Source organism: Macaca mulatta, chromosome 12, assembly GCF_049350105.2.
Source record: "Macaca mulatta isolate MMU2019108-1 chromosome 12, T2T-MMU8v2.0, whole genome shotgun sequence".
Classification (NCBI taxonomy): domain Eukaryota; kingdom Metazoa; phylum Chordata; class Mammalia; order Primates; family Cercopithecidae; genus Macaca; species Macaca mulatta.
Window position 1 is genome coordinate 45,384,251 of NC_133417.1, and position 19,599 is coordinate 45,403,849.

General features: G+C 32.4%; 1 protein-coding gene across 1 annotated transcript in view; it reads right to left on the reverse strand.

Annotated features, from left to right (window-relative positions):
* The window catches only part of LRP1B (LDL receptor related protein 1B), a 374,764-nt gene that overhangs the window by 252,346 nt on the left and 102,819 nt on the right, over positions 1–19,599 (reverse strand). The window contains exons 15-18 of the mRNA XM_077956546.1: positions 17,108–17,291; positions 14,368–14,453; positions 9,954–10,076; positions 7,660–7,841 (exon numbers count right to left, since the gene is read on the reverse strand). Coding sequence (XP_077812672.1) covers positions 7,660–7,841; positions 9,954–10,076; positions 14,368–14,453; positions 17,108–17,291 — 575 coding nt within the window. The remainder of the gene's footprint in view (positions 1–7,659; positions 7,842–9,953; positions 10,077–14,367; positions 14,454–17,107; positions 17,292–19,599) is intronic.

The window sequence follows — 19,599 nt, forward strand, 5'->3', positions numbered from 1 at the left end:
GAAAATAAAAATTAAAAGTAATATTTCAATGATTTCTATAACATTAAAAATAACATATCCAAATTGGTTTAATTAGAGAGTGTCTTCATCATTCTATTTAGCTACTCTACATGTAATTGTACTTGCCATTTAAACACCTCAAAAGTGAAAAAAGGTTTTCTCCATTATAGTTGATCAATACATGTGATCAATGCTATCAGTAAAAGCACTGCAAATTAAATTACTGGATGTGAATAATAATGTTTCTTAAGTTATTAAGTAAACTACAAATTTCAAGTGGTCTAACTTCCATATAATTGCAATTTTAAATTTTCATTTGTGTTTTGAAATTTTTCATCTGGTAGTCTTACCATCATCATGAACAAATACACCAAGAAGAGAAAAAGCATATTATTTCATGAAGTCCAACATCTGTTACATCACTCTCAATAAGTTTGGTAAGAGTTCCAGAACTGGCATTCTCTCCCTCAAATGAAAACCCTTTCTTACTGGGCCCAAATATACTTCTCCAAATTACTCCCCACTTATGAATTATGTGAAATTTAGCTCTAGTCAGAGTTTTTCATTATAGTCTTACATTTTCACTTTTCAGCTAATACAATTATTTTACTGTGGAAGTACAAAAGAGTGAATAATAATTTTACCTAGATGGAGGAAGACATGAAAAACTGTTATGCTTACAAATAGTTCTTTGGGGAAAAAAAAATAACTTATCTTCACAACCACCTTGTAAATTTCTTGAGAAAAATGACATTTTATTTCTTTCAGATTTTAGGACAAAGTATAACATAATTGAGAATTCTAATTCTGGTTATTGGGAGTACTGGAGATCATGTAGCTTAAAGCTTTCACTGATAAAGTGACAACTGATAATATAAAAGGTTATCTGCTTTGTTTATTATGATGGGGAAACTTGGAACAAGGACTCAGGTTTCCAGATTTGTACACTGACTTCTCTTCTAATGAGCACTATATAGCATCTGAAGCAAATAAATCCTAGAAACAGATTACATGGGCTCAGATCCCAGTTCCTCTCATTACTAGTTATGTGAACTTAGGAGCTTTAATTAGCCTTCCTGAGCCTGGATTGCCTCATGTCGAAAATAAGCAATTACAGTTTCTTCTCATAGGGTCACTGTTAGTATTAAATGAGAGAATATATGAAGCAAACATAGAACATTGATAAGTATGTAGCCAGTGTTCAGCAAATAATAGCTGTTATTGTTTTATCTGATTTCATATGAAATATGCATATTAATATATTTTTAGTTTAGTAATACTCTCCTACTAGGTAACCTATTGAATCTGGATTGTATGTATCTTTGGACATGATTTGCCTTGATTTTACGTAAGTTATTACATGATTTGTCTATTTAAGTACTCATCAAGCAGAAGAATATTATGGATAATACTCTACTACACTGAAGGAAAGGGTTGTTCAACTGTACTCAGGTAAGCACGAGCTTTCATAAACACAGGATTTATTTTTTCTCTCAGTAAGTGGTAGCTAACTTCTGATGGCTAGATATCATTTCGTTTCCATACTTATGCCCCATTGCTATACTTTTTTTTTTTTCAAATTTATCAATAAGACTGTACTAAACATAAGGGTAATTTTAACTCCTGAAATGAAACCCTTAAAATTACCTATGTAAAAATTTATTATAAATAATTAAAGCTAAAAATCACAACTGCAGGGAAAATGTTGAAAGAAGAGACCTAAATTGCACCCAGATAATATGCAATGTTTACCCCAATCACATATGCAAAATTTCAGCCCTAAACAGTACCTATTCTGTGAGATATAATGAAGTATAACACATCAAAGAATGTCTGGTTGTAACCATAACAATAGGCCTCTGCGATTTTTCAGAATGTCTTTTACAGTTGAATATTATACATTGCATTTCTATAAAACTGATTAAATAGAAGTCTTTCTCAGCTTTTACTATTTTTTTTCTGAATTCAAGTATTAAATTTGAAGAAGTTTTTTCCTTCCAACTGCAATTATTTCTGACTTTGAATTATGAAATTAATCATTTATATTATTTGCCTGTGTGTTTTTGCCTGAATATGAGAATACTGAAATGAGCTGTTTGGACAGATTTAAAAACTTGGTTAAAAAAAGTTTTTCTTATGTGAATACATAGTTTAATGAAATATTTCTGTATTCCTCCACAGAAATCAGAAACTGAATTTTCATCTTGGTCTGCCTTTCATTTCATCACAACAAAAGTTCCTTCATGACTCTTCTCTTTGAAACATGCAGGTTATTAACATACCAATGTATTGGTTTGTGCATAGGTGCAGGCACAAGGTCTCTGTAGCTATAACCTCATTCTCTGTGTACATCTAGTTACTCATTTATTATTCTTCTTCAACAGTGAATTTAACAGTCTCCATGTTAGACACAAAAAATGATTAAGACATGACCTTTGTGCTAAAGGAAGTTACGTTCTAGATGGAGAGAAAGACATTTCAACTAAAAACAGTCATATAATGTTAAATGTTCAATATGTGGTGATCACTTAGGCACAATTAGAAAAGGTTTTAGAGAGGAAGTAATATTTCTGCTGGTCTTGGAAAACTTGGTAGTTATTCCAACTATAGAAAAAGCTGAAGGACATTCTAAAATATATCAAGATACAGAGGGTAAAAATGTGTCTTTCTAAATTTATTTGCATTGTCATTATCCATATTGGCAATAATGGATCCAAATACTGAGTGTCTTTCACATATTTTCATTAACATATATTTCAAATTCAAAATGGGACCTAGTATTTCCTTGTGGATTTCCTAACAGATTTTTCTTTTTCTTTTTTTTTTTTTTTGAGACAGAGTCTCACTCTGTTGCTCAGGCTAGAGTAAAGTGGTTTGCTCTCAGCTCACTGCAACCTTCACCTCCCCGGTTCAAGCAATTCTCCTGCCTCAGCCTCCTGAGTAGCTGGGATTACAGGCCCGTGCCACTACGCCTGACTAACTTTTGTATTTTTAGTAGAAACAGGGTTTCACAATGTTGGCCAGGCTGGTCCCTAACTCCCAACCTCAGGTGATCCACACCCACCTTGGCATCACAAAGTCCTGAGATTACAGGCATGAACCACCGTGCCTGGCCTCTAACAGACTATTGTCAGAATTTTAGTAAAGGAAAATAAATGAAAGTATGCCTCTTAAAATAAGGCATGCTGGTAATGATTTAGGTAGCTTTTTTCACTTTCCAAAAAACTTTTATTACCTATACTAATTTTACTTTATTTTGAGACAAAGTCTCACTCTGTCAAACAGGCTGGAGTGCAGTGGCACAATCTGGGCTCACTGCAACCTCCACCTCCTGGGTTCAAGTGATTCGTCTGCTTCAGCCTCCCAGGTAGCTTGGATTACAGGCCTGTGTCTCACCAGGCCCAGTTAATTGTTGTATTATTAGTAGAGAGGGGGTTTCACTATGTTGGCCAGGCTGGTTTCCAGCTCGTGATCTCATGTGATCTGCCCGTCTTGGCTTGCCAAAGTGCAGGGATTACAGGCATGAGCCACTGTGCCCAGCCCTCACCTGTCCTAATTTTAAATCTTTTAAAAAGGATAATTGTTAAAATGGAAGAAACTACAGGATTTGGAGTTCTTTTTTTCCTTTATCCCTCTTTCGAATGGCTTTTGCACAGTTTATGATCCACAGTTATTTTGTTACTAGACACTCTGACATGATGTAATAGGAAAAGTCTAGGACCAAAGTCTGAAAACTGAATTAAATCCTCGGTGTAATATTTTATCACCTAAATGATTCTGAGAAAGTCACTTAGCCAGTTCGTGGTTAAATGTGCCTATCTAAACTATACAGAAAGTAATACAAATAATTCTATGTTTCTCAGAGACTCTGGATAAACAGTACATGCATCTGAAGTGATAAACTGAGAGCTTTCTAACTCAAAAAATGCTATAGAAATGGTAGCCATTATTATTATTATTATTATTATAGAACTCCCAATCCCAATAGATCTACAAACTGATCGTTTCCCTTTCTTGTATTTTTCTCTTTTTCTTTATTCCCATATTCTGGGGACAACTCCTCTATTTACCTGTTTGCCCAAGACGGAAGCCTTGTCATGTTTGTTATTTGTTGTTATTGTGTGTTGTGTTCTGACTTATTCCTAGCTTTCCTTTACTCTGTAAAGTGAACTGGTTCCATAATTACATATGTTTAATTTGCTCCAACTGTGTAAGTTCCTTGTAATTTGTTGGATGTACCATGCTCTTCTGTGTGTCTGTTTTTTCCCAGAGAGACTGTTCTTTTTGCCAACAATATCTCTTGCCCTGCAGAGCACCACATCACTCAGCTAGTTCTTACTCTACCATTCTTGTTCAGGAAGCTGTCTCTGAACCCCGTTGAGATAGAAACACTTCCCATTTTCTCTACCTTAAAAGTTATTGTATGGTATTGTGATTATTTAAGCAAGTACCTACATACTAGACTGAAACATACTTGAAGATGGGGGACCATGCCTTTTATTTTAGACTGTAACATACTTGAAGACAAGGGACCGCGCCTTTTATTTTTATTCTCACTCCTACCAACAGTGTCAGACATATACTAAATGTTCAGGAAATGTGAGTTGAATAAATGAATGAGTATATGTAACGTTTTCTGTTAATTAGGCATATCATACATTCACTTTAATGTTTATCATAATGGTCTTTGTTATGATTAACTAAAGTGACACTGATTATACAAAAAGATAAAATGTGCAGCAGAGTTTTAACATATTTATATTCTCTGTTCTGTTTAAAATGCTTATACATATCCTACATATGAGTAATTTTCATCAATATTGAATGTAAGTTATTTCAATTTCCCTAAATTAATAATAAATTAGAACACTCATTCCCACACTACACAAAATAACAGGAAGCTTAAGATAAAATTATAAGAAAAATTAGGATTTCAATTGAATTTAAACATAATAGCTAAGATTTTCTGTCTACTTGTATCTTCTTTATGTTCCTACTAAATACCATATCTAAAGTGATATTGTAATAATTGACATACTATTATTTAAATACAGAAAGGACCCCCAAGACATCTTCTAAAAGTATTGTTGCTTTAATACACAGGACAGCCTAATGATTTTCCTTCTCCCTTAAACAAATTCTCTCCTTTTCCTCACTAAATATCAGGACAGAAATCATAATACTTCTCAAGGAAACAGGAGTCAGTAGTTTTGATATAATCAAAACATATGCAAGTCACAATGGCAATCTGAATTAGGAAGGTTCAATTGCATTTCTATTAATCTTAAATTTAAGCTTTCATTTTTGAAGCAAGATTGCATAATATTTTATACAGTTATGGCATTTTCACCCTAGAGTTCATCTCATCAATGCTAAAATCCAAGTTGCCTGATTTTCTCACTCAGGGGAACTAGGAAAACAGCATGAACAAAAAGGTGCCATTAAATTTTATCCATTAAAACAGTTGTTTTTAATTGTTTCATGAAGAGATCCAACTTTTACCTTTTTCTTTGGTTATAATATGACATATCTATATCAAAATCCAAATATTATCCAAAAATAAAATCAATGGAGTCTTTTATAACATCTACAATAATTTTGTACTGTGCTATTTTAACTGACATTTTTAATGGATGGGTTTATGTTGATGATAACTTAAGGCTGCTTTCAGTTTATGGGCTAATAACTGTAACCTGGGAGAAATAAAACTTAAAGCTATTAATAGATTCAGCTGCATTCACTAGAATAGGACACAGTTTTTGCTTCATAAATAGAAAAGACCACAGACTGCTATTATCAAACAGGTAATGTTTCTTTCATTAGAAAGTGAAGCATCTTGAATAGCATGAAATGAGAAGCTAAGCCAGCCATATTGATTTTGAAGAAAAAAACAATTGTTTAGAGATTCAAATATATATATATATATATATATATATATATATATATATATATATATATAGCTTGTTTGTTTGTTTTTGAGACAGAATCTCGCTCTATCACCCAGGCTGGAATGCAGTGGCGTAATCTCTGCTCACTGCAACCTCTGCCTCCTGGGTTCAAGCAATTCTCATGCCTCAGTCTCCCAAGTAGGTGGGATTACAGGTGCGTGCCACCACGCCTGGCTAATTTTTGTATTTTTAGTAGAGACGGGGTTTTGCCATGTTGGCCAGACTGGTCTTGAACTCCTGACCTCAAGTGATTCATCCGCCTTGGCTGCCCAAAGTGCTGGAATTACAGGCATGAGCCACCACACCCAGCTATCAAAAATCAAAAATAAATATTTTCTTATAAAATATCCAAGAAATTGAAATATTCACATAATTAAGAATGAATAGATGATAGCCAAATTTAGTACATCTGGCCATTATTTCTTAAAACATACATATAAAGAGACTTTCTAGTGATTCTGTTTAAATTAAAATTGACACTCCTTGAAACTTCTGTTGCTATGGTAAAGAAAATATTCAAAAAGGTAAGAAAATGATTGCATAATTATATAGTGAAAAGTTAAAATGAGCACATTACCTTGAAAACAAAAATATATGCACAGTACAAAGCTTCTCCTATTAGGTACTATTTTTACCTAAATTAATGTATACAATTAACTTATAAAATATACTATGACATAACTTCGACAATTATAAATACGAGGGACCAAAAAAATTAACAGAGATACATTAACCAGAAGCAAAATCTAATTGTTGCATATGGTATGATAAAAGCTGTGGTTTGGTGAAATATGTGAATAAAATTAATTTAAATTGCAGAAAATTTGGAGTACCAAAGTTATCCTAACACTTGCTACTGTGAATGTGTCCTATTTCAAAACATCAACCGTTCTTTAAATTTGTTATTTTACTAAGTATGTTGAGTAGGTTGAACTTCTCCAAAGATGATTTTGGAGCATGTAATCACTCTAAATTACAGTGCAAAAAGTTGAAAAGTTTTGTATACTCTACTGACCAAAACAACATAATTGAAAGTGAATTATAATGGTCATAATCTATAGAACTTTAGCAAACATACACTAGGCAGCTTTGACACCTTCAGATGTATTCAATCCCTCATCTGAAATCTCCAGCCTGCTGTCCTTGGTCCTTACTATGACTTCTCATTCTCACAATGAAATGCAAATGAAACAGATCCACCACAAACTCTTCCCCATAGTCCCATTCAGCTTTTCATCTTGAAGGCACATGATAATGCACCGTCATTTATTATCCACGGATACTGCTTATGTCTCCCGGTATAAAGTGGTGCAGGGATTACATTGTCCATATTTGTGACTACCCCAACTACTGCAAAACATCACCTAAGAATTTGTTCTTAGCTTCCCTTTCCTTCAAGATTTAAAGGCATTAAATCAGTGAAATCTGTATGTTTTATTCATTCCTACCATGGATTTATCAACTCATTGGAAAATAGTCATGTTTAAATATTTTAAAAAATAGTTTCTGTAAAATTCAATCATCTTAATTTTATTCCTTTTATTGTGATACTCACATCACTGTTTTTTTTTTAATTTCCATGTAAGAATTTCTACACACTTAAACGTTACGTTGGATTTCCATGTTAATGACCTACAGAACTAGATTTATTTACCACTATGAATGTAATCCACAGCCTTAATCTTTAAGATTTTTAACAGTTGTTACAAACCCAGCTCGAGGATCTAAAGACAAGTCCCTGGGAAACTTCAGCCTTTTGCTAACGAGTATAGTAGGGTACAAGCCATTGAGTTTGGATACTTCAATGATCCTTTTTTCTGTGTCAGACCAATAGAGGTTTTTTCCAATCCAATCGACAGCAAGTGCATTGGGGACCGCTGTGTTATGAACTACCTACAAAACAAGAATTTAAAAAGTTAACAGTGTAAATCCCTAGCATAAAAAGTGAGCAATTGCTTCTTGATTTTTACAGAGATATAGGATTCCATTTAAACATAAGGAATGGAACTTAGATAAGAAGAGAACCATTGACCGCAATGCAATTACTTACTTGTTTGTGAGAAATTACCTAATGTGTAATTAGGTCCCTACAAATTACATATAGGTTTAAACAAAATAATTTTAAAAAGTTGTTGGAGAGTTGCACATTTGTTGTTCACATTTTTGTTAAAGTGTAATCTATTCATCCTCTTAAAATTTGGAATAAAATTCTCTCTCACACACACACACACACACACACACACACACACACACAGAAAAAACCCCCACACACTTAGAGACATTATTTTTCTTTAACCAGTTTGGGAGAGATAGCAGTAGCATTCATCACTCTCCCTGCTGCTTTTGCCCTATTTAGATGGCTATAAGGAGAGAAGAAAACACCAAGGAGAATATGTACTATTTCGAACCTAGCCAAAGGGAGGTAACAATGTACACATTCAGCTGCTGTTGTCAACCTTATTCCATGAGTATACCAAATACAATATGAAATACAGTCTTTGCATGCATAAATATAATATATATAAAATGATCAATAACTTTTGATCTATATGGCTGGCATTTCTGAATTTCCAGTACTTTTAGAAATATGTCAAATAAACAATTGAAACTTGAAACTACATAGAAGCCAATAGTTACATAGTTAAAGACAATAAAATGCCAATACAATTTTAAATTTATCTTTTTCCCTAGTGCCATCAATAATAAAGATACAAATGAAACTGGTAATATGCTCATTTGTAACAATAAATAATATCAGTCTCCTATAATGAAATGCAGGACATCTGTTTTTCTTTTACCCACTATATTTCAAATTTGGAATATTGGCATGGCTATTTAAATGAAAATCAGTGAATTAATAAAATTAAGGGAATAAAGATGTATTCTATCTTTACATAACCTTATATAAATACATGATTTAAAGTAGTAATGGAGTAGTAGTGGCCAGGCAGTAGAGAATATGCTTTCAAAAATAGTAAAGTATTTTCAAAAAATATAAAGGTAAATTAAAATTTTTAAATGTATTGTAATAAAATATATGATAAAGTTTGAGTAATGTAACTTCCACAGTTTTTAAATTAATTGTAAAATAAATTGACAAAAAAACTCATCTGTTTATCTGTTCTATTTAACCATTGGGTTGGCTCGAATCAATCTGCCTATCACTATTATATACTGATTTTTTATTATATAAACCATTATTAAATACAGCTACTTTAAATCACTTGAACCCAGCTTACTATTTGTTTCATCATTGTACATGCAAACTTTAAGATCTCATTAATATTTTCAAAATGGATTGCTTTCACCCAAAATGAAATTATATATGATATAGATGGTTACAAAAAAGTTAAAGTAATTGATGGGTTTTGTTCACTTTAATTTGAAACTTCTTTATAAAATATTTTAATGAATACATACAGTATTAAGAATTTGATTTTAAAACTCAGAATAACATAAGATGGTACCCAGTTGCTCATATCTAGAATATGACATCATACACATGACAGAACTGTGATATCAATGTCATCCTCTCAAATCGGAATGTTCATAATTTTATACAAATGCATTCAATTATTTACATCTGTAATTGATTAATTTTAACAGTATTGTAATTTTAATCCACACTCTAACATTTAACTTTTTCAATTACAAATTTTTTACTCAACTTTCTATTTTATTTAAATCAATACAATTGAATTACAGGCACTAATCCTTCAAGCTGAAAACACCTATCCCATTTCCTAGGTCTGTGAATAAGGATCCAGATTTTATTTACTCAATTTGATGTTTATATTATTACAAGTAATAGTGTTATGATGAAACATAAGAATAAAAGGTCTCATATTTCATATTTAAAGTATTAATCACACTGTCGAAATGTGAAATTGAAACTACCCTAATGTATTCTATGAGTAAGATCACGGTCATAAAATAACAGTTTCTATACAATTCAATCATACTGATATAATATTCAACAGTCTTATCATTGTAATGTCTAGTTACCTTAATGTCACTTCCATTTAAACACATTCTATTTATGCGACTGCCATTTGGTCGGCTAGAATCAATCCAATAGATGAATTCTTCTCTGTAATCAAAGTCTATAGCAATAACATTGTTTAATCCCTAAAAATAAAAAAGACTATGTTGTCAATCATAGTTCATAGAAATAATTATAAAACGTTTTAAGAGTTTACAGGAATCATTGTCTCCCTTTGAACCTAAAGAGTTCTATTTATTATAATAAATAGTGTTTGCTACCAATTCTCATTAAAAGTATCATATATTCACATTTTCCTTACATCATACATTTATAAACTATGATATTAATTTGAAAATATTTTCCACATGGGCCACAAAATTTCAAAATATTTATAGTGGTTTAAATAAATAGCCAGTAATGTGAAAATAAAAATAACTTCTTTTAAGGAGATAAAGTTTAAAATTTCTACTTTAGGTTTATATGAAATATAAACTTTATGCCATAATAATCTGTTCCGTGGAGGAGCCTGACAAAAGTACACATCTAAATTGAAAAGGTAGATCATCTGATTAAGATGAGCCCTGGACAGCCATCTGATGAGTCAGAAAAGAAGGTATAGAAATTTTACTTTCCCCCAAAGCACTTGTCCCAACAACAGTATAAAAGAGCTGCCTTTCTTCATGCTTCAGATGGCCCCTTGGCAATACAGTGTGATATTAGAATTTAAAAGTTACAACCTCGGGTGAGTATTTGACCAAGGAGGAACTAGGTAATCAACATGTTTTTATTCCACATGGTGGAAATGTGAGGAAATGCCTCCCTTCAGACTCATGGTTATGCATTTTTTAGCAGGTAGCAAAACAGAACACAAATTCAATTGATGGGTTTCTGGATGCTACAGCTTTTTGGTTTGACAGTTCTCACATTTGATTCGATTTGAGGACTGTACATCCAGGATCTAGGACTCTTTTAGTTGCAGAATTATTCAAACAATTGCCTAGGAATTGGTTTAATTCTGACTTACTGGTAAAGATTATATCTTTACTCCCTTAAGGACTGAGTAATTTATTAATATATAAATTCTATTGATTAGAAAATAATATTATAGACATTTGGCAAAGCCTCAAGGGATCTCTGCCATGTTTTTATATCTATGGAGAGCTAGCTTACATCAATATTCACCATAAAGTTGATGCTATGTCTCAGATTGTTTTAGAGGGAAATGTATGAGTAGTTGTAGTCCTATGAGTAGAGACAAGCATCTTCAGAGAGGCAGGCTTTTTTTATTTGTTTTAGTTTGGTTGTGGGGAGGAGGGAGAAGGAGGAAAGTAATTCTCAGGTCTGAGTTGAGTTTCAACATCTACTCTGAAAATTCAGAATCTGATGATAATAATAAAACTGACTTAGATTTAAATAGTTCTTTATAAGAGTCAAGCCAAGGCTAATAATTACTCTTCAGACATACTTTTCCAAGGGCATTCAAGACTAAGGGTGTCCTATGTATATTGGCAAATAAGAGGAGGTTCTGGCAAATACTGCTTATCTTCCCTTCTCACAGCGGGGCTAAATTTTAATAATAATAGTGTTAAAACGAGCAATCTCATTTTCTTGAGGTCCAGATTATAAAGACAACCTGTAGTAACCTAACCCCACAAAATCTCATGCCATATGTCATAAACAAGAGACACAAGGCAATAATATAGCTCAGTGCAAATTCCTTGCTAAGCCAAGATGAATAAATGCAAGTATCTTTCCTACTGACAACACTATAAATCATGAATAACGACTATAAGTGCTAAAACGGGTAACTGATATTCAGTCACAGATTCAAAAGATTCATTAAATATCCACTCACATCCTAAAAACTGGAGAACTCCTTAACTAAATGCACATAACCATAGGTATGTAGGAAGTTGCCTACGCAAAATAAGTCAAAGTTCTAAAATATAAATTGAATGTGTTCCAGGCAAGTTTGTAGAGGGCTTAATAAATTCATTCCAATAGTAGTTTACAATATCCCTTCTGTTCAACTGCTTTTCTCTCCAGAGCAATAATGTAAATAAGTTAGGATTCTGTGATGCCTTGTTAATTCAGGTGGCTAAATTAGAGAGTTTTACAGGGAAAAAGTAGAGAGAAACACATCTCTAACTTGAGCAGAGATTTACCCACAATCCTCAGTCATGGAAGAATTATCCTATTCCTTCTTTACAATAATCAATTTAGATAATAAAAATCCAATTCCAAATTTAGCAAGTCAACTATAATAAATTAAAGCTGCAAATGCAGAAAATTGAAGCTCTAAATTCCAACATATCTATCTAGCCAAGCTGGTCATTTTTCTACAGCTTTACTCTTAATCCCCACAGAAAACAGTGCAGTGGTCTCTTTGCAGGATCATATGCAAGAAATATTAAAACAGCCAGGTGCATGGTCAAAATAATGTCTAAAAACTAGTCATCCCAGTAGTTTCAGAGCTGAAAATTGGTTTCATCAGAATCCTATTTGCTTCTTTCATTTCTGTAGCTAAAGACTTGTACTCTTTGGTTTGAGATGATTAATTTAGGAAATTGTGTTTTGTTTCTCTATACAATGTTACTGGAATAAAGACACTGTTCAAATTGAATTGGATAACATATTGGAAAGGTACTTGATTAATTTTCATTCCCAAAATGTATGTTATTAAAGTACAGTTTCTAAATATAGTACATGAATTTAAGTTATAGCTGACCTTACTACAATTATGTTGTAGGATATAGAGGGCAAGAAAAAGTCCCACCACTTGTTATAATTTTATGCTATAAAACTTTATGAGATTGTTACTGACTACAACAAAGATAATATAAATTGTGATATTACGATAAATCATTCTTCCTAATCAGCTGCACATAAAAGTTCCAAATAGTTAAGACAATGATACTGTCTTTTCATTTATTTTTGTTGTGAGAAAATGTGCAGAGATAATTATTTCTCTGTTCTATTTCATTCTGCATATGTGGACGGGCTCTCTGGACAAAGATAATGGTTTCTATTGCCTAGAACTCCTTTAAAATTTCTATAACACTATGATAAAACTGAGTAAAACTATGTTCTCTGAAAGAAATGACATATTCCCAGCAGCCCATAGGCAAAACTGGGCAGAAGGCTTGCCATGGGTTCTTTGGGTCTCTATTTCCTTACTCAGTGGACACCATTAACAATTGCTTTCCAAAGACACAGGTGTGTTCAGATCCTTCATGAACGTCTTCATCATCCTCACTGCTTCTTCATTCCCATATGTACTGCACTAAGAAAGTACCTGAAACTCATACTGCACTAAGAAAGTATCTGAAACTCATCCCCACTTAGGTACTAATGACTGGCAACAGTCGAAAATGATACCACCAGGAGAAAAGAGCTATGTTAAAGGTGCATTAAAGTGGTTCTGTTATGTGAAATAGACTTAAATAATGCATAGAGGAAAAAATCATTTTGTTCCATTAAGAACAATTTCTGACAACACATTATCCATGAAAGACAACAAAAGGAATACTGGTAGAGATATCCTGAGCTACAAGGTTGGAAAATGAAGCAAGAAGCTAGGACCGAATCTCTATTATAACTCTGTCATGAAGATAATGAATATTGCTCTATATTAGTTAAACTTGTGGTTCAGCTGAGCTTAAAAATATTCTAAAGAGAGAACTTTATTCCTTCAAACTGAGATAGTAGAGTCTAAATGGTCAGAATGTTACACACACACATATATATATATATGTATGTATGCTTTTATATATATATATACACACCACCTAGTGAAAAAAAAAAAAAAAAAAAAAAACATGTCCTTGTTCCAGAGACCATACCAGAAAATACGTGGCTGATGCATCTAACTTTGAATTTACAGAAAGGTTTATAGGGCCTGTGTAATCATATCCCAAGAAAGATAATTTTTAATATTTTATAACTTTGATGTAAGTTTAAAAGCACAAGAAAAAGTTTAAAAATATAGAAAAAGTATATTAAGTTAAGTTAGTTAAAGTAGGAAACTATTTGGGCAACAAAAAACTTTCCATCTTGAAGCAGTTATGTATACATTTTCTCCTTAAGTATTTTTTAGGAAATAAATCTTTATGTTGCAGAAAACACACTGCAGGAATGGTGGTCTTCCTTTATACTTAAAACTGACATAAACAAACTAGAAAAATGAGAAAAAACCTTAATTTTGGCACACTTGTTCTAGACAGTGCTTTCACATATTTCTGCCACTATTATACAGTTTGAGGCAAAGATAAATTTGGAGCAGAGCAGATACAAACCAAATATTTTCAAAGAAAATATTTCTCCTGACAACTAAAAATATGCTTCCCAAATTCTATTTGCTAGGTAGTTCTACAGCTCTAACATATACCTAGTACACATGTTAAATGTTACGGAGTCATCTTGGGAGTGTCATACCTGTTTTAAAAGTGTGTAGTTGGAGCCATCAGTGCTAATTTTCCTTATCTCATGATGATCAGCAAGAATTAAAAAAGGTTCTTCATCTAAACACCAACACAAATAACATATTAGACTTTTAAGTATCTATGTATTTCCCCTCTGCATAATTTCAGTTTAGTTTAGCAGCAATGTGATGTCAAATATAGTGCTGGTCTAGTAGATTCAGGGTTTAAAGAATCATACTGAGCAACCTAGTTGACAGTAGAATGAAAAGGCAGCACACGCCCAGGCAGTACAGAAAATCTAGAAAATTCTAAGTGCATACCTTACTCACCCTCAGTATTCTTGACATTCAGATAATTTATTTGGAATGAGAAAATATCTACTGTTACAATCTGATCGTCTGCATAAATTGCAGAAAAAGATAATATTCACCTGTTTTAGAAACCTACGTACAGCTAAAACATTCTTATGATCAGAATTTTTTTTCTGATAATCAAGTGGCTAATGCTCTCAGGATGACCTCAGTGAAGACCAAGAGTATCACTGCATGTATATATTCTTTTACCTGCCTGAGGACTTCTCATAAATAACTTCTGAACTCCAGGTTCTAAAATCTTTATTAATTTTACCTTTCTTCATGAGTCTTATTTTTTTAATGCTTTAATAGTCTTTATTTCTTCCTTATCATCTTGTCCAATTCTTTTCGTATCTCATTTACTTTAGAATCTGGGAAAGAGCATGATAAAGATCTGACCATGCTCAATATATGGGAGATCCTCTAAACCACTAGCATTTGGTTTTCTCTTCAGATTTTATTTGGACACAAAATGATTTCTTGAAGAAGATAATTTCAGAAAGATTTTCTTTTATATTTATTTAAATATATATCTGAATAATTTAAAGTCAGTTTGACCACATTCTCAGTGGTTATAATCCTAGATTCATTTGATGAATAATTTGCTCAAGCATTTTAACATCTGTTTTTGAGACACATTCATAAACTTATTTGCCAAATGAAAAAACTTAATGTTGATAGAACTTAGAAAAAAAAAAAAAAACACTTAAAAAAGTAATCATGTCATATAATTGAAAGTGGATTTTATTATAAATTATTTATTGTTATAGAGTTGCTGTCCTTTTAAATTGTTTGAAGTCATTATTCTTCTCTGTCTTTAGTTTTGTAATTAATATGTAATGCCAAAGATATGACATTATGTTTCAGCATATACTATGTCACTCATGTTAAATACCCCCTTCTATCATCATTGATGGGATCCCAAATTAGTCATTCCCATCTTCTTTTTGAGGCCAGGCTGAGACTCAGATTACTTTTCAAAACAGAATTGGCTCTTGAGTTGAAGATGCCTTGCCACTCTGTCAATAGATTTCTCAATTATAAATATAAAATTAATCAGTCATGTTCGACTTCACTGCTTAGGCAATTCCATTATTTACAACTTAAATATATTTCATTTTTTAAAATCTCTGTAGTGCAAGATTTACGCTTTAACAAACATAAATGCTATAAGAACACATTTTTATATTTAAAATTTGTATTAGTTTCTAAGCATAATTGCTAATGAGAAACAACTATGATGTGGATACATAATGTAACAAGACCCATATTTTAATCATTACTATTCATCTCCTCTACATAATCCTTTATTAATGTTTAAAGTAATGGAAACATTGGTCATTTTTGAGATTTAATCTCTTCTTTTTGTACCAGGTCACTAAATGCATTATGTAGCAAGCATTAAGATGGCCCAAAGCGAGTAGATTGGTAGGTTAATCAATGGGCTCCAAATCATCCTCAAATTGATTGAGGGAAGGATAAGTGATGGTGGAATGAAAAATTGAAAGGAGTTAATTTTTTTTCCTCATAATGTGTAAAGTTTTGGCCTGTTAAAAAAAAAACCCATATTTTAAAATTAATATCTCTGATATCTATTTTCTTAAAGTGGTTGAGAAAACAGCTAATGTTTTAAATGTTGCCACTGACGAACACCTATATAAGAAACTGGCAATAATATTTTATTCACTATACTTAAAAACAATGGGAAGAGATGCCCTTAGTCAACATTTTTTTGCCCATTTAACAATCATCATTATATTATTGCTTTGTATCATTTTAATGCCTGTGATTTATCTCCCAAAGGATTAAAGTTATGGGCCATGCTTTATTAAATGTATAATTTACAGGATCAAATACACTACTTGGAATAAAGAGAAGTTTAACAATATTTGCTGAATCACTGGAAGAATTCAAATAGTCCGGTATAGCTGATTTGTTATTACTATTGTTGCTTCTTATTATTAACCTGTTGTTCTCTCTAGCATATATGTGTGAGTATGTATCGTGGAGGGGAGAATGAAAAATATTATGATAATGTCACAATAGTCTCTTTAACAGTTTTGGCCAAACTTGCTCCCAAGAACATGTGATTCAGCAGGAAGCAGTGCCAGAGACAGTTTTGTTTTTGTTTTGTTTTGTTTTGTTTTGTGTGTGTGTGTGTGTGTGTGTGAACACTCTCAAAGTCTAGAAAACACTCAATAATTCACAAGACCATAAGGCAATGTTATTACAAACAGAGCATACAAAATCAGAGTGACAGATTCCCATATCAACGGAAGCAGAGAAGAATTTTGATTTTTCAGAAACATCAAGGAGGAGTGAATTCAATAAGAATGGCTATAAAATTCAGGATCCATATGATAACTGAGGTTGGATCAGTGGGCAAGTTCAATTCGATACCTGAGAGTGATTTGCAGCCATTTGGGTTATCAGGTTGTATTTCATACCCATCTGTACAGAGGCACTTGTAAGTCCCATATGTATTGACGCATTGCTGGCTACAGGGAAAGCCTGAAGAGCATTCATCAATGTCTACACATGTTTTGCCATCATCCTTCAGTTGGAATCCAGGCCAGCATTTGCACTGGGAAAAGAAAAATGAGCATAATCAATTCATATCATTGTCACTGTCTTTTACTATAAGTAAGCAAGAAAAGCACTTGAAAATAGATAAAGGCAAGTCTTTCTGTCTCCCAGCATTTGACCTTTGATGGGAATTATGTCTATTATGTCAAGTCAGTTAGAAAGCACTCTCTCAAACATCTTCATTTGATCTTTTGAAGTTGGCAAGATTGTAAAAGTTAATTGACATTGCTAAGGCCATGTGGTGAGAGATCGCCAAAGCCAAAAATAAGAGTGAAACTTTCTACTTCTTTTTTTTTGTTTTTCTATTGCATTACATTGTCTTTTTAGAATATTTTAGCAATTATAAGAATTAATCCTTACATGGAGTTTTGAAAATTTTTAACATTGTCACATATGTTATTTCATTTGAGCAGTATAGAAATCTATAATGTAGATATTTTTAGGTTGGTACAAAAGTAACTGTGGCTTTTGCAATTACCTTTAATGGCAAAAATCACAATTACTTTTCCACCGATATAATATTATCTTTAGTTGATGAGAAATACAATAGCATGAAGACGGAGTTGTTTAGACAAGGCCAGTAGGAGATCTTGGACACACTGAAATTTTTAATACATAGTAATCCTCAATTAACATTTATTGACTTGTTTGATTCCATACCTAGATATGTAGGTGTCTGAATAAATAGTAATATTCATGTAGATTTATTTTATCTCAATAACTAAATCAATTTGTATCATCAAATCTTTCCTTCAGCATCTCTATGATGTTTTATTTGTCCTTCTGATGACACATGATATCAACTAACTGGTATGTCAACTCTTAGAGTACAAACATGATGACATGTGTATTTTTTGCCTTCCTAGAAAGGATGAGGTACTTTATTTATTTATTTTATTATTTTATTATTATTATTTTTTAATTTTTTATTATTATACTTTAAGTTCTAGGGTACATGTGGATAACGTGCAGGTTTGTTATATGTGTATACTTGTGCCATGTTGGCGTGCTGCACCCATCAACTCGTCAGGACCCATCAACTCGTCATTTACATCAGGTATAACTCCCAATGCAATCCTTCACCCCTCCCCCCTCCTCATGATAAGCCCCGTGTATGATGTTCCGCTTCCCGAGTCCAAGTGATCATACTTTAATTGATCATTGTCTTTCAGCTCTGTTCTCAGTCCCTGCCAAGTAGCATGTGAAAATTAGTGTTATAGAAAATGAACCTATACTTGGCCAGATGATTATGGTCATACTAACCTTCATTAAGACTGATTAGTGGTCTTTGAACAAAGGAAATTGTAAGTATTGAGTAGGATGGTGAGTTAAGAAGGATTTCTGAGTTGTTAAAAGTAACTAGCACTCAAGAGCTCTCCACAGTAAATATTTCATAATCTGGATAAAATTGATCATTTATTCTCAGATAAAAGTGATGGCAGAGCTTTGAATTTATTGATAAAGATATTAGAATGATATATGTCCACATTAATAAATAATCAGGAAACAATTTATGAGCAGAATTATTTTTTAAGTACAAGAAACGTTTTCAATACTGTGGAGGAAAGCAACCGAGTAACATCAATTCCATCTGAAATTAATGAAAGGATAAATCAATATTTTCCCCAATTCTGTTTATAAGAAACTCTTTAAGCTCTTAGCACTTTCACCTTTAACAATTGACACCAACAATTTATCTAATAATGTTCAGAAATTATAGTGGACTTTTAAAACCTCTATAATCCACTTAGCAATCCAGTGGGTTAAAATGAAGGCAAAAGCTACGTCTTGATTTCCCAAACTCCTTTCATTATATCTCACTGAGTGACAATATTACTTCCCTTGAGAAGATCCATCTTGCCACCAGGAGGAATTGGTACTTAACTATGGCCAAAGAAAATGGCATACTTAATGCCATTAACTCTACACATAAAAACATGGTTAAAATGATGAATTTCATATTATATATTTTTACTCTTTAAAAATAAATATTAAATAAAAAAAAGAAAACGAGAAATTTGACAGGATAGTAATCCCAGATAGGCCTAAAAATTAAGCCAGGTGATTGTGTAGTCAAGAAGCCAGAGGTCCAATTAGTAGACACAGAGCAATGTTTAATCAAGAGTCACTTTAGGACAAATGAAAGGAAATTTTATACAATGTGTTGAATTTCTCTAAAACATTATTATTAAATGGAACAAAGTACATCACCATTTTAATGGGGTTTCTGAAAATCACTTTGAATGCCTCATGACAGGTTTATAGAAGTACTATATGAAACAGATGGCTTGGATAAGAACACACAG